Source organism: Capricornis sumatraensis, chromosome 19 (genome assembly GCF_032405125.1).
Source record: "Capricornis sumatraensis isolate serow.1 chromosome 19, serow.2, whole genome shotgun sequence".
NCBI classification, from domain to species: Eukaryota; Metazoa; Chordata; class Mammalia; order Artiodactyla; family Bovidae; genus Capricornis; species Capricornis sumatraensis.
In genome coordinates, this window is record NC_091087.1 from 76,304,781 (window position 1) to 76,332,629 (window position 27,849).

Here is a 27,849-nt window from a genome sequence, read left to right on the forward strand (position 1 = left end):
TGTGAGACTTTCAGGATGTCTTCCAGGATGTCTGCCCTTATATCCTGCTCTGCTAGGAACAGGAGGCAATGACTGAGCTCCAGCAGTCATTGTGAGGCCATGAGGCTGCCAGTTAAGCCCAGGGATTGGGAACTGAGAGTTGGAGGGGCCTGGCTCCCAATGGCTGCAGAGCCAATGCCACCCCTAGGCTGCCAGCATTACGGAGAAATAAACAACGTTGCTCAAGACCTGGTTCTTCGAGTCTTGATGCTTGTGTACAAGCTAAGTCACTTCAGTCACGCCCAAGTCTGTGCAACTCGTGGGTTGTACCCTGCCAGACTCCTCTGTCCATAGGATTCTCCAGGCAAGAATACTGGAGTGGGTTGCCATTCCCTTCTCCAGGAGATCTTCCCGACTTGGGGATCGAACCCACGTCTCTCAAGTCTCCGGCATTAGCCGGCGAAACACTAGTGCCACACGGTTTGCACCAAACCTAACTCGGATGCACCGGCCTGTGACTTGGGGATGGGGGTGGGGAGGGATTTTCTCTGGCCGTGAAAGTTCTCAGCCCCACCCTCTAGCCAGCTCACCCAGCTCCAGATGTCTGTCAAGGGTGCAGAGGGAGGTACGGAGGACGAAGAGGAAGTGGCCAGAAGGGGAAACAGCAGGCTGCAGAGAGGAGGCAGGTGGGAGGTGATCGCGGTAATAGCCTGCAAGCTGAGGGCCTGCGTCTGTGGTGAAGCCAAGATGAACGCCAAGGCGGGACCCTCGGAGGTAAGAGCCAGCGAGGCCGGATGGGAGGGCCGGACCAAGGGCCCTGAGAAGGGGGCTTCGGTCCACTGCCTCCTGCCCGGTGCTGCCAGCTGCCCTGGGCCCAAAGGGCCACGAAGCTCCAGTGGGCCGTCCTCTCCTCCACTGGTTTCTGCAGCCAGGACCACAGGGCCTGGGGTCTCCCAGCGAGCTCAGCCTGGGGTGGGCAGCTGCCCCCCAGGCCCTGCAGGGCAGCCAGTCCCACCCTTTCAGCTGGGACCTGCCCACCACAGGGCGGGGGAAGCACAGAGCTGCCCCCTGGGGTCTCCCAGCCCAACACAGGCTTGCGATGCCAGCGCTGCTAGGCCACCCTCTCCCAACAGCCAGTCCCACCCCTGGACACACGGGGTCCTCAGGGTCGAGCTGCCCAGAGCCCCCTGGATGGCAGGCCTCCCCAGGCCCTTACAGTTCACAAGGGGGTGGGTGACCTGGAAGGTGTCTCAGCTGGGCGGCCCCCAAGGTGGGGCTGTGGGGGCAGGGCACTCCCACCTTTTCGTGGGCCTGGCTCAGGGACTCACGCAGGGCTGCACCCCGATAGCCTCTCTTGAGCATCAGCGAAGGGTCTGGGGAGCCCTCCCTGGGGCGAGGAGGGGAGTGGCAGGCCCCTCGAGCTTCCCTCTTCAGGGTGTAGGGACTCCTGGTGGGGAGGAGTGCCAGGCCTCGGGCTCTGAGCCCCTTCTCTCATTCCGGGGCCCCCCACCCCGCAGGCCCAGCTCCCATGGCTGCCCCTCCCCCATGGAGGCGGGCTGGGGGCCCAGCGGGAGGATACCCCCAGAGCCTGGGGCCTGTGCAACAGCCTGGCTCCCTGGGCCCCAGTGCCCAGCTGAGCTGTGTTCACAGGCGGGCAGCGTGACCCCAGCCCCAGGCCCCAGGCGGCAGTGGCCACTCGCCGTCAAGGCCAGGAGGGAGGGCTGCACCCGCCCCTCATGGAAGCCTCAGAAGTTGGCTGGTGGTGGGTGCGGGGGAGTGGGGTTGGGGCAAACACGTCTCTGTGCATGGACCACGCCCCGCACTCCAGGGAGGGCAGCCTCAGCTCAGAGCTGGGGAGCATCCCACTCAGGGTGGCATTTGAGGCTGCTCTGAGGAGGGGAACAACCCCAACGGCATCCAGTCTGCCTGGCTTCCAGCTCCTTGTGAGAGTGACCGCTCTGAGGGGACAAGACCTGCGTCCCCAGCTGGCTGCAGAGTTCTGGGGCGGAGAGAGACCCCCGCCAGCATCAAGGGGTCCTGACTCAGCCCCCAGCCCCCGGCCCCCAGAAAAACAGCCGTCTCTTCTGTGCCCGGCCCCCATCCAGGACCAGGGTCACTGCCCGGCTCCCAGGAGGGGCCAGCACAGGGCCAGGATGGGGGCCCAGCCCGGGAAGGGAAGCAGTTATTTATGAACCAGCATCGAGAGGACCCAGCCTGAAAGCAGAAATGGCAGCAGACGCGCTGTGGTTGAAACGAGGAACTGAGATTCAGACGCCCACATGGCCGTGGGGGGCGCCGAGAGGGAAACCGGCAGGTCATATGCGGCCCGGGCACACACAGGACACACATGCACATGCACACAGACACGCACACACATGCACACCCACAGGACACGCACACACATGCACACAGACATGCACAGGCACACAGACACGCACACACATGCACACACGCACACGTGGGACACACACATGCACACAGACACGCACATACATGCACACATGTGCACACACAGGATGCACACAGGATACACACACGCACAGGACACACACGCACACAGACACGCACACACAGAGAGACATGCACACACACAGACACAGACACACACAGGACACACACGCACACACACAGACATGCACACACACAGGACACACACGTACACACAGGACACACACACACAGAGGCACACAGATATGCACACACACGCACACGCACACACGCACACACACAGACATGCACACGCGCACAGACACGCACACGCACACACGCACAAGTGCTGGGTGACGGACTCAACAGCTTCAGGCCAGGCCAGGGTGAGGGTCCACCTGGGCCAGGGATGGGGTCTGCAGGGTCCCAGCAAGGTGGCCTCCCTGGTGCCCAGCTGCCCAGGAGCGTGGGGTCACCGTGCCTGGGCCCGGAGCTGCGAGTGATGCCGGTCACCCCGCCCAGGGGCTGAGGCCTCTGCTGAGCACACGGGTGGCCCCAGCATGGCCCCGCTTCACATCGCCTTGTGGCCCATAGGACAGGGCAGTCAGCACTGCGAGACTGGGGGCCCGCAGGAAGGGCTGAGCCGCCACACAGGCCCCTCGGGCCAGAGCGGCAGGGGCAGAAGAAGCCACAAGGGGCCAGGACTCCCCACCCAGGGGCTGCTGGCACCTGTCTGGAGGACCCAGGAACACGGCCAGCCCCCAGGCCGTGGCCTCAGGCTTGCCCTGGCCAGCCCCACCTGGCAGCAGGGGTGGGCTGTCTCAGGAAAGCGTGGCCCCTGGGAACCCGGGGGTGTCTTCCTCCAGCTGCAGGTACGGGGGACGCTCGTGCTGCTGTGCCTGGGTGCCGTGACTCTCACCTGCCTCCTGGGGCTGGGGTCCTCCCCTTCCGCCTGGAGCCAGGGCTGCCTTGAGGAAGGGCCCGCCAGGCCTGGGGGCCTTGGCTCCCGTGTGCACTGGGATCCTCCAGGAGGGGAGGCCCGGAGGCAGCATCAGCAAAAGGACTCCTGCCGGTGAGCAAGCCATGGGCTCTGCGGGGCAGCAGCGGGCGGGCAAGTCCAGGAGGCTCTGTCCCGGGCGCCCCTGCCATCCCAGCCTGGGCCTCCCCAGAGGGACAAGCACCGCCCTTCTTCCCCTCCCCTGGGAAGAGGCAGCTTCCGGGAGGGTGGGCTGGAGGCAGGGGGAGTGGTCTGGGAAGGGGAGGCCCTGATCGTAAGGGTGGGATGTGGAGTGCTCTTGGCAGGAAACACAGGCTGTCACCCAGGACTCCGTGGCCATCGCAGCCCTCCCGCCTGGGGTAGAGTCGCAGGGCCCGCCCCTCCCGCCCCCCAGGGTCCTAGAACCTCAGAAGCCCCCAGCACACCCCCTGACTGAGCCCCTCCCTCTGGGTCAGCCTTGGTGACTCCAAGGGCCTCCACACCCGCAGGAGCCCAGACCCAACAGCTCCCAGGGGAGCACGCTGGGCTTTGGTGGGGGTGGGGACTGGCACCCACTCCCCACTTGGGCAGGCCCCCTGGGGCACTCCTGGTGTCAGGCCCGCCCTGCCCTGTCCAGCCTGCGACCCAGCCCGGCCCCCTCGGCCCGGGCTCTGTCTCCCGCTTGCTGACCAGGACGGAGCAGGTGACGCGAGGCTGGCCGGCCGCTCCTGTGCTCACACCCGGCGCCCCCTCTGCGCTCACACCCGGCGCCCCCTCTGCGCTCACACCCGGCGCCCCCTCTGCGCTCACACCCGGCGCCCCCTCTGCGCTCACACCCGGCGCCCCCTCTGCGCTCACACCCGGCGCCCCCTCTGCAGGCTCGTCCTCGTGGAGAGCATCCCCCAGGACCTGCAGTCTGCAGCAGGCAGCCCGGCCGCCCAGCCCCTGGCCCAGGCCTGGATGCAGCTGCTGGATGCTGCCCGAGAGAGCGTCCACGTGGCCTCCTTCTACTGGTCCCTCACAGGGCCCGACATCGGGGTCAACGACTCATCTTCCCAGCCGGTGTGTGGCCCTCGCCCTTGACCCGGAGCCCGTGGGCTATGCCAGGGCCAGGCACACAGCAAGGCCAGCAGGCTGCCCGTCTGTCTGACTGAGCTGTGGGCAGTTGGGGGCGCCTCGGGGGAGACCTGGGCCCTCCTACTGGGACGGGGTGGTCTCTCTCTCACCCTGGCCTGCTCCCACAGGGCGAGGCCCTCCTGCAAAAGCTGCAGCAGCTGCTGGACAGAAACGTGTCCCTGGCCGTGGCCACCAGCAACCCGACTCCGGCCAAGAACTCCACTGACCTGCAGGTCCTGGAAAGCCGAGGTGGGAGCCTGCCATCCTGGGCCCAGGGGCCAGCGAGAGCTCTGGTGCTGCCTGGGGGCGCTGGGGGCCCGGGGCTGCAAGCGCCTCCGAGGGGGCTTCCCCGGAGGCCGGCTCCAGGGGCCGGACCTGTCGTTTCCCATGGGGCAGAGCAGGGTGGCCTCTGTGGCCAACTGAGTCCAGCTGCTCTGAGCTGTAGGTGGAGGCTCAGGTGGGAGCCAGGGGCCACAGGGACAAACCCCACAGAGCCAGGCCGCCTGGGGGGACCCCGGGCCAACCAACGCCTCCTTCTCCCACCTGTAAAGTGGGGGTGAGGACAGCATCCATGAGGAGGACTGCCGTGAGGAGGAAGGAACTGGGCTCAGCACAAAGCGGGCTCACCCACCGCCCTGCACCCTTGTCAGGCGCCCAGGTGCGACGCGTGCCCATGGGAAGGCTCACTGGTGGTGTTTTGCACTCCAAGTTCTGGGTGGTGGACGGGCGGCATGTCTACGTGGGCAGTGCCAACATGGACTGGCGGTCCCTAACACAGGTGAGTCCCCGAGCCCCAGGAGGGGAGGCCCTCTGGAGCTCGTCCGCCCTGGCACCCCTGACATCCCCGTGTGGGCAGTCATCCTGGGGGACGCAGGCAGATCTGTGACGCCCCTGCGGTAGAAACACCCGGAGGCTCGTTGCTGCTGCTGAGTCCCTTCAGTCGTGTCCGACTCTGTACGACCCCATAGATGGCAGCCGACCAGGCTCCCCCGTCCCTGGGATTCTCCAGGCAAGAACACTGGAGTGGGTTGCCATTTCCTTCTCCAATGCATGAAAGTGAAAAGTGAAAGTGAAGTCGCTCAGTCGACCCCATGGACTGCAGCCTACCAGGCTCCTCCATCCATGGAATTTTCCAAGCGAGAGTACTGGAGGGTTACAGGACTCTAAAGGCACTGCTGTAGAAGGTCACTTACCTGCCTGGAAACATGGTCAGGTCACCTTGTCCAAGGGGCCATGCGGACCAAGCAGGAACCCTTTCAGGAAAAGCAGCGCTTTAGCCATCAGTCAAAAGGCTGGCAGCGCTAGCCGATTAGCAGTGAAGAACGAGCTGGTTTTCTTGGGGCACTGATGCTTTCTGTTGTTTTCCGGCAATGAACACGTATTGCCCTCGGGTCATAATGTCTAAGAAGAGCAGGGACCCGCTGGGCTCCCCTCCCTGTAGCTCCCCTGCACACGTGGATTCCACGATGCTGCTGCAGACTGGCCGCCCAGTGGGGGCACGCGCCTGCCGGGCAGCCTTGGCCCGTCTGGGGGGGGTCTGCCCAGCCCCACAGAGGGCCCCCCGCCCCCGCAGCACTGCCCGGCTGCCCACAGGTAAAGGAGCTCGGTGCCGTCATCTACAACTGCAGCCGCCTGGCCCAGGACCTGGAGAAGACCTTCCAGACCTACTGGGCGCTAGGGACGCCCAGGGCCGTCCTCCCCAAGCCCTGGCCTCGGAACTTCTCCTCTCACATCAACCGCTTCCAGCCGCTCCGGGATCACTTTGACGGGGTGCCCACCACCGCCTACTTCTCGGTAAGGGCGGACAGGCCTGGAGGCCCTTCTGAGTCCCTGCTCTCTGGCCGGCCACACCCACCAGAAGTCCCGCCCACCCCAGGCCTGCCCTGCAGGCCGCGGCATCTGCGAGGTCCGAGGTCCGGGGCTGTGGTCCTGGGGTGACCCCATCAGAGGACGTGGCCGTCGTCATCCATGGGAGACAGGCGGCCTGGGTGGCGGGGGAGGCCCTGTGGCCCCGGGAACCTCCGCACACATCGATGGGTGGGGTCTGACTCTAGGAGCAGGAAGGGTGGGGGCGGGTAGGGCCAGAGCCCCAGTGATGCTGTCCCTCCGCTGGAGAGGGGAGGGAACTGGGGGGCAGGCGGCCACAGCTACCAGCCAGGAACTTCCCTGGGGTACGGGCAGCTACCCCAGTGCTCAGGTGCAGTGGAGACCTGGCCTCAGAGGCAGGTATGCATCCCCAGATGTGGGAGTCCGGCCGAGCCCCCCGGGGAGCTTCCTCCAGGGTCAGGCCAGCCCAGGGCCCCAGCCCTGCGGGGCACGCCTCCTGCCTTCTTCCCGGTTCCCGGGGCTGGAGGGTGGGTGTGTGGTAGGGTGCGGCTCAGAACCAAGCCCCTCAGGGACCCCCCGCCCCACAGGCGTCGCCACCCGCTCTCTGCCCCCACGGCCGCACCCGTGACCTGGACGCCCTGCTGGCGGTCATGGGGGCTGCCCGGGAGTTCCTCTACGCCTCGGTGATGGAGTACTTCCCCACCACACGCTTCAGACACCCCGCCAGGTGGGCCGGCTGGGGGCCGGGCTGCCCTGTCCTCTCACCTGTAGGGACCACGTTGGGGCAGGCCGGCAGGGCCCCGCCGGCCCGAGGACCCTGACCCTGCCATGCCCCTCCCCCAGCTACTGGCCGGTGCTGGACACGGCGCTGCGGGTGGCGGCCTTCAGCAGGGGGGTGCACGTGCGCCTGCTGGTCAGCTGCTGGCTCAACACGGACCCCAGGATGTTCCCCTTCCTGCGGTCCCTGCAGGCACTCAGCAACCCAGCGGCCAACGTGTCCGTGGATGTGGTAAGAATGCGCCCCTGGGCCGGGCCAGGCAGTGGCCTCTCCGCCCCCAACACACCCTCTCTGTTCCCCCAAGAAAGTCTTCATCGTGCCCGTGGGGAACCACTCCAACATCCCCTTCAGCAGGGTCAACCACAGCAAGTTCATGGTAACAGAGAAGGCGGCCTACATAGGTGAGCCGGGCGGCGGCCCGCGCCCTCCAGGGCGCCACGCGAGGCCATCCCAGTCTGCACAGGGCTCGTGTCCCCAGGCAGGGGGCCTGCATGTGGAAGGGCTCGGGGCTCTCCATGGAGGCGGCCAGCCCGGTGGTCAGCTGGGCCCACAGGGCAGGTGGGGAATCCCCGCACGGAGCTCCCCAAGCCCTGAGTTTTCGGGGGACAGGGGTGGGACCCCTCCGGTGAAGAGCTGGCCGCACTCCTCAGCGGCCATAGGGGCCACCAGGCTGGGCGGGGAAGCAGAGGGACCCGTGCGGCCCCATCCCCAGCCTCCTGTGCCCGCTGCCTGCAGGCACGTCCAACTGGTCAGAAGATTACTTCAGCAGCACCTCGGGTGTGGGCCTGGTGGTCAGCCAGAGGGCCTCCGACGCCCAGCCAGGGGTGAGCACCGTGCAGGAGGAGCTGCGGCAGCTCTTCGAGCGAGACTGGAGCTCCCGCTATGCTGTGGGCCTGGACGGACAGGCCCAGGGCCAGGACTGTGTTTGGCAGGGCTGAGGTTCGGCCCTTCCCGGCAGCAGGGTGGGGCCTCCTTGCCTTGCCTGGCCCCCAGCCTGGACTCCAAGCAGCTTCACTCACACAAGCCCTGGTCGGGGGCGGGACTGTCCACCTCAGGGTGGACACAAACCACTTGCTTTCCAAATCTAGCCCCTTGGAAGTCCCCGCTCGCCTCCTCCAGGGAGCCCTCCGGGATGCCCCTCCCTGACTCCCACAGAGCCGCCATTCCTGTCCACAAGTGGGGCCTCTAGAAAATGTGTGTGCCTCTGTGTCTCTTGTGTGTGTCCGCTGTGGGGCCGCGCCCGCTTCTGCTCAGCCTCGTCTATGAGGCCACACTGAGGCAAGGCCAGGCGTCTACCGTGGGAGCCCCTAACTCTCGCCGGTGTCCAGTCCCGGGCCCACAGGAACCCAGGGACACATCAGGGGATGGGTTCAGCAAGGAGAGGGGGTCAGAGGCCTGTCTCAGCCCGGCTCACTGTCTCCTGGTTTCTGACCTTGGCTTCAGAGCCCACCTGCCCAGGCAGAGGCCCCCAGACTGTCTGAGGCTAGAGCTGTGGGCTGGTTCAATGTCCAGGAGAGCCTGGCAGCTGAGGGGGCCATCGAGTGGACACTAGGTCCACCCTGAGCCGCCACCCCTGGGCCCCGAGTCCTCACGACCTCAGAGAGAGCCAGCAGGGCGGCTGTCGGACAGCTCGGATTTGAACGTCCTTGCCTGCCAGGATGGTCCCCAAACCCCGCCAGACCCGCTGGGGGTGGGAGAGGATGCCACGGCTCCATGTGGACCTCCCAGGCATCCAGCGGGTCCGGGAGCTGGTCTGTGCGTGAGCTGCTGTCCCCCGGGGCCCCCCTGCCGCCCCACCCCAGCTGTTCCCCAGGAGCAGCGGAACCCCAGACCACTCTGCTCCCCTGGACGCTGGGCCGCGGTCCAGGTCGTGATGGGGAGACAGTGAGGGCCCACAGCCAGGGCAAGGCCTGCCCCACATGTGGTAGGTCTGGTGGCCAGCCACGGGGGCCTGCGCCAAAGCAGAATCCCCCGGCCCCCCGGGAGACCCAGCGTTATGAGGCTCGAGAGGCCTGGGGGCTCCTTCTGGGGTGTGGGGGACAGAGCCTGCCCCCGAGGACCCTGGACCCAGGCCCTTGTGTGGACGGCTCCACTGCCTGGATGGGGGGCACCGGCCGCCTCACTTGGGACAGGTGGGATGAACAGGTGGTTAGTGGCACGGGGGGCTCACAGCTCTCGCCAGGGGCCGACCCTCACTGTGGGACGCAGGAAGGTGCTGTGAGCTGTCCGTCATCCAAGCCCGAGGCAGGGCCCCGAGAGCGGCCTCCAGCTGGCAAGGAACAGGGCCCTGGGCCACCCAGCCGGCAAGGAACTGACCGCCGCCGGCAGCTCCGTTGAGTTTGGGAGGCGGCTCCTTCCCAGGTTGTATCTGGGGGTGAGACGGGGGCCTCGTGGGACGCGGCTGAGGGCTCCGCAGGGCCTCCAGCACCACGGCCCCAGTAAGACAGACGTGACTCTGTGTGCAGAGAGGCGTGGAGCCCACGAGCCGGCTGTCCCCCGCTACGGTATTCCCGGGGGGCTGGGCTCCCCCCCATCTTCTCTCCCAGGGCCGAGAGAGGCTCCTGTAGCCTCCTGGACTGCAGGACCAAGTCCCCACCGAGCCCCCTCCCCAGCGTCCAGAGGGTCCCACATCCCTGACTGGGGGCCCCTTCCCCACCGGCCCCCACGGGAGATGCGACTTCCCTCAGGAAGGAGGGTTGGGGAGGGGAGTGGGCTGCCCTCTGGGCCCAGAGGCCCCCAGCTTCCCCGCCCCGCCCTCAGTGCCGAGAGCAGCTGCCCCTCTCCGAGCAGAAGGAGGCGGCTCCAGGAACCTTCCCCGGGCAGCAGGGAGGGGCCCAGGCTCCAGGAACCTTCCCTGGGCAGCAGGGAGGGGGCCAGGCTCCAGGTCCCCCCCATGGAGCGCTGCAGGCCCACAGGCCCAGAAAGGGTGTCTGAAGGCCACAGGGAGGAGCTGTGACTCTGAAGGGCTGTAGGGCGCTCCCTGACCTTGCTCTGAGTCTGCTCCCGTGGGTGGCTGGCAAGGACGGCCACCGGGGCACAGGGAGCCCTGAGCCGGGCCACGATAGCGGCCGAGGACCCAGCAAAGCCTCCGGGTCGGGGCCCTCCGCCCCCTGGGCAGCCCCTGTGCTGCCCATGGCCCTCGCCTGGGGAGGCCTCCCAGCTCAGGGCAGCCTGTCCCCGGCCTCGCAGTGGAGCCCTGGGCCGGCACCTTCCTCCTCGGTCTCTCACAGCTGTGGGCGGGGAGGAGGGCCCGAGCAGATAGATGTGTGCGGGAGGGCCGATGGGCTCCATCCAGAACAAAACGCCTCGCAGCCGAAACGGGAGCGGTGCAGCACTTTATTTATCGCCTGTTCGACGTCCAGGGAAGAGCCAAGTGGGTCCCATCTTCAGGCACACTGAGGGGCTGGGGCCATGGACGCCGGAGAGGGCACCGGCAGGCAAGTGGACACCCATGGATGTCTGGTGGGAGCTCATGGACGGACGCCTGGACCACCTTGGCAGCCAGCTGCCCCCAGCCCGGCGCGGGCACTATCACTCAAAGCATCCCAGGGCTTGCCTCAGTGAGACGGCCCATGAAGAGTGGGCTGGTTCTAAGCAGGCAGGGAGAGGGTCTCTTGTACTGTGCCAGACTCTGCCGGAAACGGAAACAGCCTTCACCAGGAAGCAGCAACCATGTCTTCGAGGGGCTCATGGGCAGGGGTCTTGAGTAACACATGTCTAAGAAAGCCCCTCAGGAGCCCGGGACACTCCTGAAGCTTTGGGAGGCAGCTTCGGGAGGGCTGGGGGCGGGGGCCCCTCTGCTCGCAGCCGGCTTCACTTCGTCCTCCACTCTGGGGGTCACGGCGGACACTCATGTCCACACGCGGGTGTGAGGCACAGCCTCCACTTCCTTCCGTCCTCACTGGGCAGCGGGCCCGGGTGCAGGCTCGTCCAGGGCCCCCGGGTCTGGCTCCAGCAGGATGAGCTCCGTCCTGGCCCTGGACGTGACCATTGCCCCGGCGCCTGGCACCGTCTCCTCCCTGTCCTCGGGGGAGAAGTTCTCGCGGGCATCAAAGAAGGTGGCAGCTTCTTCCTGGAGCTTTTGCTCTGCCGGAGCCGCCTCATCCTCCAAGCTCTTGCTTTTCTTGGTGGGGGAGGAGGAGAACCCTAATTTGGGAAATCGGAACCAGCTGGCTTTCTCAGATTTCTTGGGTGGCTCTGCCTCAGGCTGCAAACCCGGCGGGGTCTGGACGGGGGCCGGTCCATGGGCTTCATCTTTGGAGTCAGCACGTGTCTCTTCAGAGGAAGAAGAGAAACCGATGCTGGGAAGCCAAAACCGGAGCAGACCGGAAGACCTCTTACCTTCCAGCTTCTCTTTTGGAGCCTGGTCTCCTTTGGAGAGGCCCGTGGCTGCCTCCTCGCCGTCCTCTTCTGGGGGAAATTCGAGGATCTCTGCGGGCTCCTCGTCGGAGCAGCTCTCCGTACCCGGGGGGCCAGAGTGCAGGTCGGCAGTGAGTGCTGGCCCTCTGGGCACGCTGACGCTGGACGAGATCACTTCAAATGGTTCTCCGGTGTCTGGCTGCAGGTCTCCAGAAACAGGGTCTGCTCCAGGGGCAGCGTCTTCAGAAGCCTCCTGCAAGCCCCCTGTCAGTGGGGAGTCTTGGACCCTCCCCTGCGTGGGGGGCTCAGGGATCTTCACTTTCAGCAACGAAAATCCGTAGGAAGCCGTTTGGATCTCAGACGCGGGGATCTCTGATTCCCGCACAATCTGAGTGGAAACGGCCTCGGGTCCCGAGCGGTCAGCTGGCTCTGGAGTCACTCCGGCGTGTACGCTGACCCCGGCACCCTCTCCCTGAGCACTGTGAATGTGCACTCGGACCCTGGAAGCTTCCGGGGAGAGGTCAAAGGCCACAGGCTGCTCCCCAGGGGTCCCAGCGCCGGCCTTCAGGATGCTGGCACCCCAGGCTCCCATGCTCTCTGCGCACCAGGCGTCGTCCAGGCTGCTCCCGGCGCATCGCACCTCCCGCACGGCAGGGATGAATACATCGGCCTCCGATCCGGGGTCAGGGAAGGCGAATCTCGGCATGCTCAGCCTTGGCAGCTTGACAGTTACCACAGAGCCCTCCCAGGGCTGACCCACGCTGACCACAGAAATCTGAGATGGCCCGTCGGTCCTGGACACCTTCAGTTTAACGGGGCCTTCAGGCTGGGAGGGCCATTTCTCCGCCCTCCCCTCTCCCCTGGCGAGGTCCAGGCCTGCAGGCCCAGCAGGAGGAGCTTCTGTTTCCGAAAGTGCCCCGCTGGGCATCCGAAGCGGAAGGGAGCCTTCGCCTGGGCGGACCCTGATCTCAGAAGTGGACAGGCCCGCAGGGGGTGCCCCCGGAGGAGGCGGGAGCGGCGTCGAGCCTCTGCCGTCTAGGTTTATCTTTAGCATGCCCGCATGCGATGTGATCTTCTCAGCTGGCTCCAGGGTTTCAGGCGCCTCCACCTCTGACCCCAGAGGCCCCTGAGCCGTGATGGGAGCTGGCTCTTCTTCCCCCAATGCACAGGCAGCAGGCATGGGACTCGGTGCCCCGGGTACCCCCTTCTCCCTGGCAGGGTGCCGGATGATGGGCAGGTGGAGGGCGGGCATCCTGAACCAGCCCCCCGGAGCGGCTGTGCTCCCCTCCACTGGGGCATCCACACCTGCAGCTCTGCACAGCGGCTGGAGGCGTTCTCCTGGTGACGGGGCCCTCCCCTCGCCATGAGGCTGGCCGGCTGAGACATCCCCAGACCCGTGCCCTTGGCTGCCATCTGCCGGGGGCAGGCCGCGTGCAGAGTCCAGCCCCTGAGCATCGCTGAGGGGGCACGGGGCCGGGGCGGGTTCTGCGGCCTGACCATCCACCGCAGGATCTGCTGCTTCTGGGCTAGAAAACCAGAACTTAGGTCGATGAAACTTCGGGAAAGTCACCTGACCATCAGATGCAGGAAACAGGGGGTCCACAGGGCGGGCAGGACTATCAGGTGGGCATGGAACGCTCTCGTCGGGGCGCAGAGTGGTAGGACTTTCTCTATCCTCCTGGGAACACGAGAGGATTTCCGGAGGGAAATGTGGGGCGTCGGGAACAGTCACCTGGTACTTGATGAGAGTGACCGCCTCTGGAGAGACGGACGAACACTCAGCATGAGAATGGCTGACATCAAGGCTGCCTGAGGAAACACCAGGCCAACCCATGTGGGGAAACGGCAGGGACGGTTTATGGCTAGAAATATCTGACAAGGGAGGATCCACACCAGAAAATCTTGGGGCCAAAGAAAGTTGAGGATCACTTTCAATAAGGGTAGAAATTTTGGAAGACTTCCCTGCTGAAGAAAACAGCCTAGGAAACTTAAAATGGGGTTTCTTGACATGTATTTTACCATCCTGCTCAGTTTTCATTGTGCAACCTTTGGCGGCCACCTCCTTGTCCCCCAGGGACACGTCGGCCTCCAGCTTGGCGCCCGGGGCCTGGCTGTCCACCTCCACGCTGGGCAGCGACACCTCCACGTCGGGGGCGGCCACCTCGGCCTTGGCGCCCTTCAGGTCCAGCTTGGGCCCCTTGATGTCCACCTGCGGGGCCTTGATGTCCACCTTGGGCAGCTTGACGCTGGGCCTCTGCACCTTGGGCAGGTGGGCCTTGATGCCGACTCCCGCCGCCCCGTCCTTGAGCTCGGCTTCGGGCAGGGGCCCCTCCGGCAGCTTGACGGCCACCTCGGCGCCCTTGACGTCCAGCTCGGCCGAGGGCAGCTCCACGCGGACCTCACTGGTCTTGACGTCGGCCTGCACCGAGGGCAGGGTCACCTCGGCCTGGGCCTTGGGCAGGGACACGTCCACGGCGGCCTCGATGGCCTTGCTGGGCGCCGACACGCCGAAGGACGGCATCTTGAACTTGGGCATTTTGAACTTGCTGTCTCTGGCGGCCACCTCCTTGTCCCCCAGGGACACGTCGGCCTCCAGCTTGGCGCCCGGGGCCTGGCTGTCCACCTCCACGCTGGGCAGCGACACCTCCACGTCGGGGGCGGCCACCTCGGCCTTGGCGCCCTTCAGGTCCAGCTTGGGCCCCTTGATGTCCACCTGCGGGGCCTTGATGTCCACCTTGGGCAGCTTGACGCTGGGCATCTGCACCTTGGGCAGGTGGGCCTTGATGCCGACTCCCGCCGCCCCGTCCTTGAGCTCGGCTTCGGGCAGGGGCCCCTCCGGCAGCTTGACGGCCACCTCGGCGCCCTTGACGTCCAGCTCGGCCGAGGGCAGCTCCACGCGGACCTCACTGGTCTTGACGTCGGCCTGCACCGAGGGCAGGGTCACCTCGGCCTGGGCCTTGGGCAGGGACACGTCCACGGCGGCCTCGATGGCCTTGCTGGGCGCCGACACGCCGAAGGACGGCATCTTGAACTTGGGCATTTTGAACTTGCTGTCTCTGGCGGCCACCTCCTTGTCCCCCAGGGACACGTCGGCCTCCAGCTTGGCGCCCGGGGCCTGGCTGTCCACCTCCACGCTGGGCAGCGACACCTCCACGTCGGGGGCGGCCACCTCGGCCTTGGCGCCCTTCAGGTCCAGCTTGGGCCCCTTGATGTCCACCTGCGGGGCCTTGATGTCCACCTTGGGCAGCTTGACGCTGGGCCTCTGCACCTTGGGCAGGTGGGCCTTGATGCCGACTCCCGCCGCCCCGTCCTTGAGCTCGGCTTCGGGCAGGGGCCCCTCCGGCAGCTTGACGGCCACCTCGGCGCCCTTGACGTCCAGCTCGGCCGAGGGCAGCTCCACGCGGACCTCACTGGTCTTGACGTCGGCCTGCACCGAGGGCAGGGTCACCTCGGCCTGGGCCTTGGGCAGGGACACGTCCACGGCGGCCTCGATGGCCTTGCTGGGCGCCGACACGCCGAAGGACGGCATCTTGAACTTGGGCATTTTGAACTTGCTGTCTCTGGCGGCCACCTCCTTGTCCCCCAGGGACACGTCGGCCTCCAGCTTGGCGCCCGGGGCCTGGCTGTCCACCTCCACGCTGGGCAGCGACACCTCCACGTCGGGGGCGGCCACCTCGGCCTTGGCGCCCTTCAGGTCCAGCTTGGGCCCCTTGATGTCCACCTGCGGGGCCTTGATGTCCACCTTGGGCAGCTTGACGCTGGGCCTCTGCACCTTGGGCAGGTGGGCCTTGATGCCGACTCCCGCCGCCCCGTCCTTGAGCTCGGCTTCGGGCAGGGGCCCCTCCGGCAGCTTGACGGCCACCTCGGCGCCCTTGACGTCCAGCTCGGCCGAGGGCAGCTCCACGCGGACCTCACTGGTCTTGACGTCGGCCTGCACCGAGGGCAGGGTCACCTCGGCCTGGGCCTTGGGCAGGGACACGTCCACGGCGGCCTCGATGGCCTTGCTGGGCGCCGACACGCCGAAGGACGGCATCTTGAACTTGGGCATTTTGAACTTGCTGTCTCTGGCGGCCACCTCCTTGTCCCCCAGGGACACGTCGGCCTCCAGCTTGGCGCCCGGGGCCTGGCTGTCCACCTCCACGCTGGGCAGCGACACCTCCACGTCGGGGGCGGCCACCTCGGCCTTGGCGCCCTTCAGGTCCAGCTTGGGCCCCTTGATGTCCACCTGCGGGGCCTTGATGTCCACCTTGGGCAGCTTGACGCTGGGCATCTGCACCTTGGGCAGGTGGGCCTTGATGCCGACTCCCGCCGCCCCGTCCTTGAGCTCGGCTTCGGGCAGGGGCCCCTCCGGCAGCTTGACGGCCACCTCGGCGCCCTTGACGTCCAGCTCGGCCGAGGGCAGCTCCACGCGGACCTCACTGGTCTTGACGTCGGCCTGCACCGAGGGCAGGGTCACCTCGGCCTGGGCCTTGGGCAGGGACACGTCCACGGCGGCCTCGATGGCCTTGCTGGGCGCCGACACGCCGAAGGACGGCATCTTGAACTTGGGCATTTTGAACTTGCTGTCTCTGGCGGCCACCTCCTTGTCCCCCAGGGACACGTCGGCCTCCAGCTTGGCGCCCGGGGCCTGGCTGTCCACCTCCACGCTGGGCAGCGACACCTCCACGTCGGGGGCGGCCACCTCGGCCTTGGCGCCCTTCAGCTCTAGCTTGGGCCCCTTGATGTCCACCTGCGGGGCCTTGATGTCCACCTTGGGCAGCTTGACGCTGGGCATCTGCACCTTGGGCAGGTGGGCCTTGATGCCGACTCCCGCCGCCCCGTCCTTGAGCTCGGCTTCGGGCAGGGGCCCCTCCGGCAGCTTGACGGCCACCTCGGCGCCCTTGACGTCCAGCTCGGCCGAGGGCAGCTCCACGCGGACCTCACTGGTCTTGATGTCGGCCTGCACCGAGGGCAGGGTCACCTCGGCCTGGGCCTTGGGCAGGGACACGTCCACGGCGGCCTCGATGGCCTTGCTGGGCGCCGACACGCCGAAGGACGGCATCTTGAACTTGGGCATTTTGAACTTGCTGTCTCTGGCGGCCACCTCCTTGTCCCCCAGGGACACGTCGGCCTCCAGCTTGGCGCCCGGGGCCTGGCTGTCCACCTCCACGCTGGGCAGCGACACCTCCACGTCGGGGGCGGCCACCTCGGCCTTGGCGCCCTTCAGGTCCAGCTTGGGCCCCTTGATGTCCACCTGCGGGGCCTTGATGTCCAACTTGGGCAGCTTGACGCTGGGCATCTGCACCTTGGGCAGGTGGGCCTTGATGCCGACTCCCGCCGCCCCGTCCTTGAGCTCGGCTTCGGGCAGGGGCCCCTCCGGCAGCTTGACGGCCACCTCGGCGCCCTTGACGTCCAGCTCGGCCGAGGGCAGCTCCACGCGGACCTCACTGGTCTTGACGTCGGCCTGCACCGAGGGCAGGGTCACCTCGGCCTGGGCCTTGGGCAGGGACACGTCCACGGCGGCCTCGATGGCCTTGCTGGGCGCCGACACGCCGAAGGACGGCATCTTGAACTTGGGCATTTTGAACTTGCTGTCTCTGGCGGCCACCTCCTTGTCCCCCAGGGACACGTCGGCCTCCAGCTTGGCGCCCGGGGCCTGGCTGTCCACCTCCACGCTGGGCAGCGACACCTCCACGTCGGGGGCGGCCACCTCGGCCTTGGCGCCCTTCAGGTCCAGCTTGGGCCCCTTGATGTCCACCTGCGGGGCCTTGATGTCCACCTTGGGCAGCTTGACGCTGGGCATCTGCACCTTGGGCAGGTGGGCCTTGATGCCGACTCCCGCCGCCCCGTCCTTGAGCTCGGCTTCGGGCAGGGGCCCCTCTGGCAGCTTGACGGCCACCTCGGCGCCCTTGACGTCCAGCTCGGCCGAGGGCAGCTCCACGCGGACCTCACTGGTCTTGACGTCGGCCTGCACCGAGGGCAGGGTCACCTCGGCCTGGGCCTTGGGCAGGGACACGTCCACGGCGGCCTCGATGGCCTTGCTGGGCGCCGACACGCCGAAGGACGGCATCTTGAACTTGGGCATTTTGAACTTGCTGTCTCTGGCGGCCACCTCCTTGTCCCCCAGGGACACGTCGGCCTCCAGCTTGGCGCCCGGGGCCTGGCTGTCCACCTCCACGCTGGGCAGCGACACCTCCACGTCGGGGGCGGCCACCTCGGCCTTGGCACCCTTCAGGTCCAGCTTGGGCCCCTTGATGTCCACCTGCGGGGCCTTGATGTCCACCTTGGGCAGCTTGACGCTGGGCATCTGCACCTTGGGCAGGTGGGCCTTGATGCCGACTCCCGCCGCCCCGTCCTTGAGCTCGGCTTCGGGCAGGGGCCCCTCCGGCAGCTTGACGGCCACCTCGGCGCCCTTGACGTCCAGCTCGGCCGAGGGCAGCTCCACGCGGACCTCACTGGTCTTGACGTCGGCCTGCACCGAGGGCAGGGTCACCTCGGCCTGGGCCTTGGGCAGGGACACGTCCACGGCGGCCTCGATGGCCTTGCTGGGCGCCGACACGCCGAAGGACGGCATCTTGAACTTGGGCATTTTGAACTTGCTGTCTCTGGCGGCCACCTCCTTGTCCCCCAGGGACACGTCGGCCTCCAGCTTGGCGCCCGGGGCCTGGCTGTCCACCTCCACGCTGGGCAGCGACACCTCCACGTCGGGGGCGGCCACCTCGGCCTTGGCGCCCTTCAGGTCCAGCTTGGGCCCCTTGATGTCCACCTGCGGGGCCTTGATGTCCACCTTGGGCAGCTTGACGCTGGGCATCTGCACCTTGGGCAGGTGGGCCTTGATGCCGACTCCCGCCGCCCCGTCCTTGAGCTCGGCTTCGGGCAGGGGCCCCTCCGGCAGCTTGACGGCCACCTCGGCGCCCTTGACGTCCAGCTCGGCCGAGGGCAGCTCCACGCGGACCTCACTGGTCTTGACGTCGGCCTGCACCGAGGGCAGGGTCACCTCGGCCTGGGCCTTGGGCAGGGACACGTCCACGGCGGCCTCGATGGCCTTGCTGGGCGCCGACACGCCGAAGGACGGCATCTTGAACTTGGGCATTTTGAACTTGCTGTCTCTGGCGGCCACCTCCTTGTCCCCCAGGGACACGTCGGCCTCCAGCTTGGCGCCCGGGGCCTGGCTGTCCACCTCCACGCTGGGCAGCGACACCTCCACGTCGGGGGCGGCCACCTCGGCCTTGGCGCCCTTCAGGTCCAGCTTGGGCCCCTTGATGTCCACCTGCGGGGCCTTGATGTCCACCTTGGGCAGCTTGACGCTGGGCATCTGCACCTTGGGCAGGTGGGCCTTGATGCCGACTCCCGCCGCCCCGTCCTTGAGCTCGGCTTCGGGCAGGGGCCCCTCCGGCAGCTTGACGGCCACCTCGGCGCCCTTGACGTCCAGCTCGGCCGAGGGCAGCTCCACGCGGACCTCACTGGTCTTGACGTCGGCCTGCACCGAGGGCAGGGTCACCTCGGCCTGGGCCTTGGGCAGGGACACGTCCACGGCGGCCTCGATGGCCTTGCTGGGCGCCGACACGCCGAAGGACGGCATCTTGAACTTGGGCATTTTGAACTTGCTGTCTCTGGCGGCCACCTCCTTGTCCCCCAGGGACACGTCGGCCTCCAGCTTGGCGCCCGGGGCCTGGCTGTCCACCTCCACGCTGGGCAGCGACACCTCCACGTCGGGGGCGGCCACCTCGGCCTTGGCGCCCTTCAGGTCCAGCTTGGGCCCCTTGATGTCCACCTGCGGGGCCTTGATGTCCACCTTGGGCAGCTTGACGCTGGGCATCTGCACCTTGGGCAGGTGGGCCTTGATGCCGACTCCCGCCGCCCCGTCCTTGAGCTCGGCTTCGGGCAGGGGCCCCTCCGGCAGCTTGACGGCCACCTCGGCGCCCTTGACGTCCAGCTCGGCCGAGGGCAGCTCCACGCGGACCTCACTGGTCTTGACGTCGGCCTGCACCGAGGGCAGGGTCACCTCGGCCTGGGCCTTGGGCAGGGACACGTCCACGGCGGCCTCGATGGCCTTGCTGGGCGCCGACACGCCGAAGGACGGCATCTTGAACTTGGGCATTTTGAACTTGCTGTCTCTGGCGGCCACCTCCTTGTCCCCCAGGGACACGTCGGCCTCCAGCTTGGCGCCCGGGGCCTGGCTGTCCACCTCCACGCTGGGCAGCGACACCTCCACGTCGGGGGCGGCCACCTCGGCCTTGGCGCCCTTCAGGTCCAGCTTGGGCCCCTTGATGTCCACCTGCGGGGCCTTGATGTCCACCTTGGGCAGCTTGACGCTGGGCATCTGCACCTTGGGCAGGTGGGCCTTGATGCCGACTCCCGCCGCCCCGTCCTTGAGCTCGGCTTCGGGCAGGGGCCCCTCCGGCAGCTTGACGGCCACCTCGGCGCCCTTGACGTCCAGCTCGGCCGAGGGCAGCTCCACGCGGACCTCACTGGTCTTGACGTCGGCCTGCACCGAGGGCAGGGTCACCTCGGCCTGGGCCTTGGGCAGGGACACGTCCACGGCGGCCTCGATGGCCTTGCTGGGCGCCGACACGCCGAAGGACGGCATCTTGAACTTGGGCATTTTGAACTTGCTGTCTCTGGCGGCCACCTCCTTGTCCCCCAGGGACACGTCGGCCTCCAGCTTGGCGCCCGGGGCCTGGCTGTCCACCTCCACGCTGGGCAGCGACACCTCCACGTCGGGGGCGGCCACCTCGGCCTTGGCGCCCTTCAGGTCCAGCTTGGGCCCCTTGATGTCCACCTGCGGGGCCTTGATGTCCACCTTGGGCAGCTTGACGCTGGGCATCTGCACCTTGGGCAGGTGGGCCTTGATGCCGACTCCCGCCGCCCCGTCCTTGAGCTCGGCTTCGGGCAGGGGCCCCTCCGGCAGCTTGACGGCCACCTCGGCGCCCTTGACGTCCAGCTCGGCCGAGGGCAGCTCCACGCGGACCTCACTGGTCTTGACGTCGGCCTGCACCGAGGGCAGGGTCACCTCGGCCTGGGCCTTGGGCAGGGACACGTCCACGGCGGCCTCGATGGCCTTGCTGGGCGCCGACACGCCGAAGGACGGCATCTTGAACTTGGGCATTTTGAACTTGCTGTCTCTGGCGGCCACCTCCTTGTCCCCCAGGGACACGTCGGCCTCCAGCTTGGCGCCCGGGGCCTGGCTGTCCACCTCCACGCTGGGCAGCGACACCTCCACGTCGGGGGCGGCCACCTCGGCCTTGGCGCCCTTCAGGTCCAGCTTGGGCCCCTTGATGTCCACCTGCGGGGCCTTGATGTCCACCTTGGGCAGCTTGACGCTGGGCATCTGCACCTTGGGCAGGTGGGCCTTGATGCCGACTCCCGCCGCCCCGTCCTTGAGCTCGGCTTCGGGCAGGGGCCCCTCCGGCAGCTTGACGGCCACCTCGGCGCCCTTGACGTCCAGCTCGGCCGAGGGCAGCTCCACGCGGACCTCACTGGTCTTGACGTCGGCCTGCACCGAGGGCAGGGTCACCTCGGCCTGGGCCTTGGGCAGGGACACGTCCACGGCGGCCTCGATGGCCTTGCTGGGCGCCGACACGCCGAAGGACGGCATCTTGAACTTGGGCATTTTGAACTTGCTGTCTCTGGCGGCCACCTCCTTGTCCCCCAGGGACACGTCGGCCTCCAGCTTGGCGCCCGGGGCCTGGCTGTCCACCTCCACGCTGGGCAGCGACACCTCCACGTCGGGGGCGGCCACCTCGGCCTTGGCGCCCTTCAGGTCCAGCTTGGGCCCCTTGATGTCCACCTGCGGGGCCTTGATGTCCACCTTGGGCAGCTTGACGCTGGGCATCTGCACCTTGGGCAGGTGGGCCTTGATGCCGACTCCCGCCGCCCCGTCCTTGAGCTCGGCTTCGGGCAGGGGCCCCTCCGGCAGCTTGACGGCCACCTCGGCGCCCTTGACGTCCAGCTCGGCCGAGGGCAGCTCCACGCGGACCTCACTGGTCTTGACGTCGGCCTGCACCGAGGGCAGGGTCACCTCGGCCTGGGCCTTGGGCAGGGACACGTCCACGGCGGCCTCGATGGCCTTGCTGGGCGCCGACACGCCGAAGGACGGCATCTTGAACTTGGGCATTTTGAACTTGCTGTCTCTGGCGGCCACCTCCTTGTCCCCCAGGGACACGTCGGCCTCCAGCTTGGCGCCCGGGGCCTGGCTGTCCACCTCCACGCTGGGCAGCGACACCTCCACGTCGGGGGCGGCCACCTCGGCCTTGGCGCCCTTCAGGTCCAGCTTGGGCCCCTTGATGTCCACCTGCGGGGCCTTGATGTCCACCTTGGGCAGCTTGACGCTGGGCATCTGCACCTTGGGCAGGTGGGCCTTGATGCCGACTCCCGCCGCCCCGTCCTTGAGCTCGGCTTCGGGCAGGGGCCCCTCCGGCAGCTTGACGGCCACCTCGGCGCCCTTGACGTCCAGCTCGGCCGAGGGCAGCTCCACGCGGACCTCACTGGTCTTGACGTCGGCCTGCACCGAGGGCAGGGTCACCTCGGCCTGGGCCTTGGGCAGGGACACGTCCACGGCGGCCTCGATGGCCTTGCTGGGCGCCGACACGCCGAAGGACGGCATCTTGAACTTGGGCATTTTGAACTTGCTGTCTCTGGCGGCCACCTCCTTGTCCCCCAGGGACACGTCGGCCTCCAGCTTGGCGCCCGGGGCCTGGCTGTCCACCTCCACGCTGGGCAGCGACACCTCCACGTCGGGGGCGGCCACCTCGGCCTTGGCGCCCTTCAGGTCCAGCTTGGGCCCCTTGATGTCCACCTGCGGGGCCTTGATGTCCACCTTGGGCAGCTTGACGCTGGGCATCTGCACCTTGGGCAGGTGGGCCTTGATGCCGACTCCCGCCGCCCCGTCCTTGAGCTCGGCTTCGGGCAGGGGCCCCTCCGGCAGCTTGACGGCCACCTCGGCGCCCTTGACGTCCAGCTCGGCCGAGGGCAGCTCCACGCGGACCTCACTGGTCTTGACGTCGGCCTGCACCGAGGGCAGGGTCACCTCGGCCTGGGCCTTGGGCAGGGACACGTCCACGGCGGCCTCGATGGCCTTGCTGGGCGCCGACACGCCGAAGGACGGCATCTTGAACTTGGGCATTTTGAACTTGCTGTCTCTGGCGGCCACCTCCTTGTCCCCCAGGGACACGTCGGCCTCCAGCTTGGCGCCCGGGGCCTGGCTGTCCACCTCCACGCTGGGCAGCGACACCTCCACGTCGGGGGCGGCCACCTCGGCCTTGGCGCCCTTCAGGTCCAGCTTGGGCCCCTTGATGTCCACCTGCGGGGCCTTGATGTCCACCTTGGGCAGCTTGACGCTGGGCATCTGCACCTTGGGCAGGTGGGCCTTGATGCCGACTCCCGCCGCCCCGTCCTTGAGCTCGGCTTCGGGCAGGGGCCCCTCCGGCAGCTTGACGGCCACCTCGGCGCCCTTGACGTCCAGCTCGGCCGAGGGCAGCTCCACGCGGACCTCACTGGTCTTGACGTCGGCCTGCACCGAGGGCAGGGTCACCTCGGCCTGGGCCTTGGGCAGGGACACGTCCACGGCGGCCTCGATGGCCTTGCTGGGCGCCGACACGCCGAAGGACGGCATCTTGAACTTGGGCATTTTGAACTTGCTGTCTCTGGCGGCCACCTCCTTGTCCCCCAGGGACACGTCGGCCTCCAGCTTGGCGCCCGGGGCCTGGCTGTCCACCTCCACGCTGGGCAGCGACACCTCCACGTCGGGGGCGGCCACCTCGGCCTTGGCGCCCTTCAGGTCCAGCTTGGGCCCCTTGATGTCCACCTGCGGGGCCTTGATGTCCAACTTGGGCAGCTTGACGCTGGGCATCTGCACCTTGGGCAGGTGGGCCTTGATGCCGACTCCCGCCGCCCCGTCCTTGAGCTCGGCTTCGGGCAGGGGCCCCTCCGGCAGCTTGACGGCCACCTCGGCGCCCTTGACGTCCAGCTCGGCCGAGGGCAGCTCCACGCGGACCTCACTGGTCTTGACGTCGGCCTGCACCGAGGGCAGGGTCACCTCGGCCTGGGCCTTGGGCAGGGACACGTCCACGGCGGCCTCGATGGCCTTGCTGGGCGCCGACACGCCGAAGGACGGCATCTTGAACTTGGGCATTTTGAACTTGCTGTCTCTGGCGGCCACCTCCTTGTCCCCCAGGGACACGTCGGCCTCCAGCTTGGCGCCCGGGGCCTGGCTGTCCACCTCCACGCTGGGCAGCGACACCTCCACGTCGGGGGCGGCCACCTCGGCCTTGGCGCCCTTCAGGTCCAGCTTGGGCCCCTTGATGTCCACCTGCGGGGCCTTGATGTCCACCTTGGGCAGCTTGACGCTGGGCATCTGCACCTTGGGCAGGTGGGCCTTGATGCCGACTCCCGCCGCCCCGTCCTTGAGCTCGGCTTCGGGCAGGGGCCCCTCCGGCAGCTTGACGGCCACCTCGGCGCCCTTGACGTCCAGCTCGGCCGAGGGCAGCTCCACGCGGACCTCACTGGTCTTGACGTCGGCCTGCACCGAGGGCAGGGTCACCTCGGCCTGGGCCTTGGGCAGGGACACGTCCACGGCGGCCTCGATGGCCTTGCTGGGCGCCGACACGCCGAAGGACGGCATCTTGAACTTGGGCATTTTGAACTTGCTGTCTCTGGCGGCCACCTCCTTGTCCCCCAGGGACACGTCGGCCTCCAGCTTGGCGCCCGGGGCCTGGCTGTCCACCTCCACGCTGGGCAGCGACACCTCCACGTCGGGGGCGGCCACCTCGGCCTTGGCGCCCTTCAGGTCCAGCTTGGGCCCCTTGATGTCCACCTGCGGGGCCTTGATGTCCACCTTGGGCAGCTTGACGCTGGGCATCTGCACCTTGGGCAGGTGGGCCTTGATGCCGACTCCCGCCGCCCCGTCCTTGAGCTCGGCTTCGGGCAGGGGCCCCTCCGGCAGCTTGACGGCCACCTCGGCGCCCTTGACGTCCAGCTCGGCCGAGGGCAGCTCCACGCGGACCTCACTGGTCTTGACGTCGGCCTGCACCGAGGGCAGGGTCACCTCGGCCTGGGCCTTGGGCAGGGACACGTCCACGGCGGCCTCGATGGCCTTGCTGGGCGCCGACACGCCGAAGGACGGCATCTTGAACTTGGGCATTTTGAACTTGCTGTCTCTGGCGGCCACCTCCTTGTCCCCCAGGGACACGTCGGCCTCCAGCTTGGCGCCCGGGGCCTGGCTGTCCACCTCCACGCTGGGCAGCGACACCTCCACGTCGGGGGCGGCCACCTCGGCCTTGGCGCCCTTCAGGTCCAGCTTGGGCCCCTTGATGTCCACCTGCGGGGCCTTGATGTCCACCTTGGGCAGCTTGACGCTGGGCATCTGCACCTTGGGCAGGTGGGCCTTGATGCCGACTCCCGCCGCCCCGTCCTTGAGCTCGGCTTCGGGCAGGGGCCCCTCCGGCAGCTTGACGGCCACCTCGGCGCCCTTGACGTCCAGCTCGGCCGAGGGCAGCTCCACGCGGACCTCACTGGTCTTGACGTCGGCCTGCACCGAGGGCAGGGTCACCTCGGCCTGGGCCTTGGGCAGGGACACGTCCACGGCGGCCTCGATGGCCTTGCTGGGCGCCGACACGCCGAAGGACGGCATCTTGAACTTGGGCATTTTGAACTTGCTGTCTCTGGCGGCCACCTCCTTGTCCCCCAGGGACACGTCGGCCTCCAGCTTGGCGCCCGGGGCCTGGCTGTCCACCTCCACGCTGGGCAGCGACACCTCCACGTCGGGGGTGGCCACCTCGGCCTTGGCGCCCTTCAGCTCTAGCTTGGGCCCCTTGATGTCCACCTGCGGGGCCTTGATGTCCACCTTGGGCAGCTTGACGCTGGGCATCTGCACCTTGGGCAGGTGGGCCTTGATGCCGACTCCCGCCGCCCCGTCCTTGAGCTCGGCTTCGGGCAGGGGCCCTTCCGGCAGCTTGACGGCCACCTCGGCGCCCTTGACGTCCAGCTCGGCCGAGGGCAGCTCCACGCGGACCTCACTGGTCTTGACGTCGGCCTGCACCGAGGGCAGGGTCACCTCGGCCTGGGCCTTGGGCAGGGACACGTCCACGGCGGCCTCGATGGCCTTGCTGGGCGCCGACACGCCGAAGGACGGCATCTTGAACTTGGGCGTTTTGAGCTTGCTGTCTCTGCCGTGTCCGTCTTTCCCCCTTCCCTCAGTGTCTGTACCACCTGCTGTGACGCTATATTGTTTATCTGTTTCCTGAATTCGTGTTGTTCTCTCTCCTTTTCCTTCCCTGGCTGGTGACCACCCGAATGACGGCAGCTTGAACTTGAGGACTCTCATCTTCCCCTCCGTCTCCTCCGTTTCCTGGTCCCCTTCCTTGCTGGCCTCTGCCCTCTTCCCCACCGCGTCCCCCTCTCCTCCTCCCTGTCCTTTTGTCCGCCTTGTTGCTTGTGCTCTTTTTGTCGTCTCTGACTCTGTGTCCCCTTTGTCGTCCCCCGTGGCCCTGGAGTCGTTGGCAGAGTCCTGTGTCCACCAGGGTCCCCAGCGCACCGGGGCGGTGCCCTCTGCTTCCTCCGGTACTGTTTCTCTGGCAACCCTGAACTTGGGTGTCTTTAAGCTGGGTATGCGGATGCGGAATTCCGGCTGGCCGTTCTGGTAGGTGCCCTGGTCTGCAGAGCCGTGCCGAGTCAGCCTGGCAGTGCCCAGCTGTGGCCCCTGAGTGTCCTCTGCGGCTCCCTCCCTGGTCTGGCCCGGGGCTGTGCCCACCTCTGTGTGTTCCTCCGCCAGGGTCTCCTCCAGGCCCCTTACCTGTGCTTTCTTCCTTCGCAGTCTGGGTGCGGGTCCCTCGTCGGGCAGAGCAGGCTCCGTGGGGGCCTCGGCCTCCTCGGGCTGTCCTGCTCTCACGTCCCCTGTCTCGGCACGTCCAGCCGCTCTGATGGCCTCTTGTTCGGCCTCCGAGGGCCCTGCCTCCTCCAGCAGCTCAGCTGGGCCTGCCCCGCCGCGGTCTCCCCTGCTGGAAGGGCCCTTCCCTGAGACCACTCTGAACCTCAGGCTGGGGAACCGTCTCCTCCACTGGCTGCCCGGCTCGTCCTCCTGGGCCTGCTCCTCCGCCGGGAGCCGGGCCTCCGTGTCTGTGCTTGTAGGCGACAGGTCGGGCCCCCGCCCCCGCTCGTAGGCCTCTGAGGAGCTGTGGGACCTCCGGGGCCCTCGCTTGCCCTTCAAGGCTTGGAACTTGGGCCAGGAAAGCCGCTCCCGCTGGGCACGCCGGCCCCTGCCCTCCCTGGGTGTGGGGAGAAGCCTCTGCTGGTCTCCATCCCCCTGCGGTGTCTTCGTGGGGGTCTCCGTGCACCCATCAGCGACATCCTGGTCCTGGAACAGGGAGAGCGAACCTGTTGGCCCTGAACAGGGAGGCGGAGGCCCTGGGCTCCGGGGACTGAAAGGGGCGGGGAGAAGCCAGCAGGGGCTGAGCCCTGCGGGCTGGGGCACTCACCTGGTCCTCGCCGACCCTCGGGCCAGGCTCAGCACTGCCAGCCACATCATCCTCGGCTGCTCCAGCAGGAAGCTTCCGTCTGATTTTGAACTGAACCTTGTAGGGCTCTGAGTACTGAAGGATTTTGAGAGCATCTTCATATTTAATGTTGTCGAAGAATATCGTTGTACTGAGTAGTTGATCCCCTGGACAAGGACAGAGTGGCCCGGTGCCTTAGTGCCCCCGCCCTCTGGAGCCTCACAGGAGGGGCCCACAGTGGGTGTGAGCGGAAGGCTGCCCACCCCTTCCATTTACTAAGCCCCAGGTGGATAGGAACCCCTCATTTTCAGGCAGAGAGCTCAGCACAGAGAGTGGCCCCAGCCTGGACACGGCTGAGAGGTCTCCAGGGGCCATCCTGTGTCCACTGGGGCCAGTCTCCCTCCCCCGATGGGACCGTGGGGACACTCCCAGGGGTCACCCTGTGTCCACTGGGGCCCGTCCCCCGATGGGATCGTGGGGTCACTCCCAGGGGCCACCCTGCGTCCACTGGGGCCAGTCTCCCTCCCCTGATGAGACCATGGGGACCCTCCCAGGGGTACCCTGTGTCCACTGGGGCCCACACCCTGATGGGACTGTGGGGTCACTCCCAGAGGCCACCCTGCATCCACTGGGGCCTGTCCCCCTCTCCCGATGGGACTGTGGGGAACTGGGGATGGGCCCGTGGCACCTTCTCTCAGGCTGAAGAGCTGGGCCGCTGACGAGTCCTTCAGCACCTGCTTGACAAAGATGCCCTGGTCCCCACCGCCCACGACACTGTAGCCGCTGGCTCCAGCTTCCACCTCCGTCTCCAGTGTCACTCCTGTCCCATCCTGTGTGGACTGAGCGAAAGCACAGCAGGGCCTTAGTGAGCACGTAGCTGTCCCACCATGGGTGTAGGTGCTGGGGGCTGCCTCCCC

The 27,849-nt window shown here is 67.5% G+C and overlaps 2 protein-coding genes across 2 annotated transcripts in view; one reads left to right on the plus strand and one right to left on the minus strand.

The window, feature by feature from the left end:
• The first annotated feature begins 680 nt into the window (after positions 1-680).
• On the plus strand, positions 681-8,041 carry PLD4 (phospholipase D family member 4). Its single transcript, XM_068991466.1, has 10 exons — positions 681-753; positions 3,279-3,478; positions 4,261-4,444; positions 4,627-4,747; positions 5,149-5,276; positions 6,092-6,292; positions 6,913-7,052; positions 7,169-7,334; positions 7,408-7,504; positions 7,839-8,041. Exons 1-10 carry the CDS (start codon positions 727-729, stop codon positions 8,039-8,041), a joined length of 1,467 nt encoding a protein of 488 aa, XP_068847567.1. The 5' UTR covers positions 681-726.
• A 2,422-nt stretch (positions 8,042-10,463) lies between these two features.
• AHNAK2 (AHNAK nucleoprotein 2) overlaps positions 10,464-27,849 on the minus strand; it is a 38,430-nt gene continuing 21,044 nt past the window's right edge. Inside the window, exons 5-7 of the mRNA XM_068991002.1 lie at positions 27,621-27,771; positions 26,915-27,099; positions 10,464-26,793 (exon numbers count right to left, since the gene is read on the minus strand). Coding sequence (XP_068847103.1) covers positions 11,002-26,793; positions 26,915-27,099; positions 27,621-27,771 — 16,128 coding nt within the window. The 3' untranslated portion in view covers positions 10,464-11,001. The remainder of the gene's footprint in view (positions 26,794-26,914; positions 27,100-27,620; positions 27,772-27,849) is intronic.

Coding starts and splice junctions, on each gene's coding strand:
- PLD4 (XM_068991466.1), top strand. CDS start 727: ATGAACGCCAAGGCGGGACCCTCGGAG. Junction 3,479..4,260: donor CAGCAAAAGGACTCCTGCCG/GTGAGCAAGCCA, acceptor CCCCCTCTGCAG/GCTCGTCCTCGTGGAGAGCA. Junction 5,277..6,091: donor ACTGGCGGTCCCTAACACAG/GTGAGTCCCCGA, acceptor GGCTGCCCACAG/GTAAAGGAGCTCGGTGCCGT.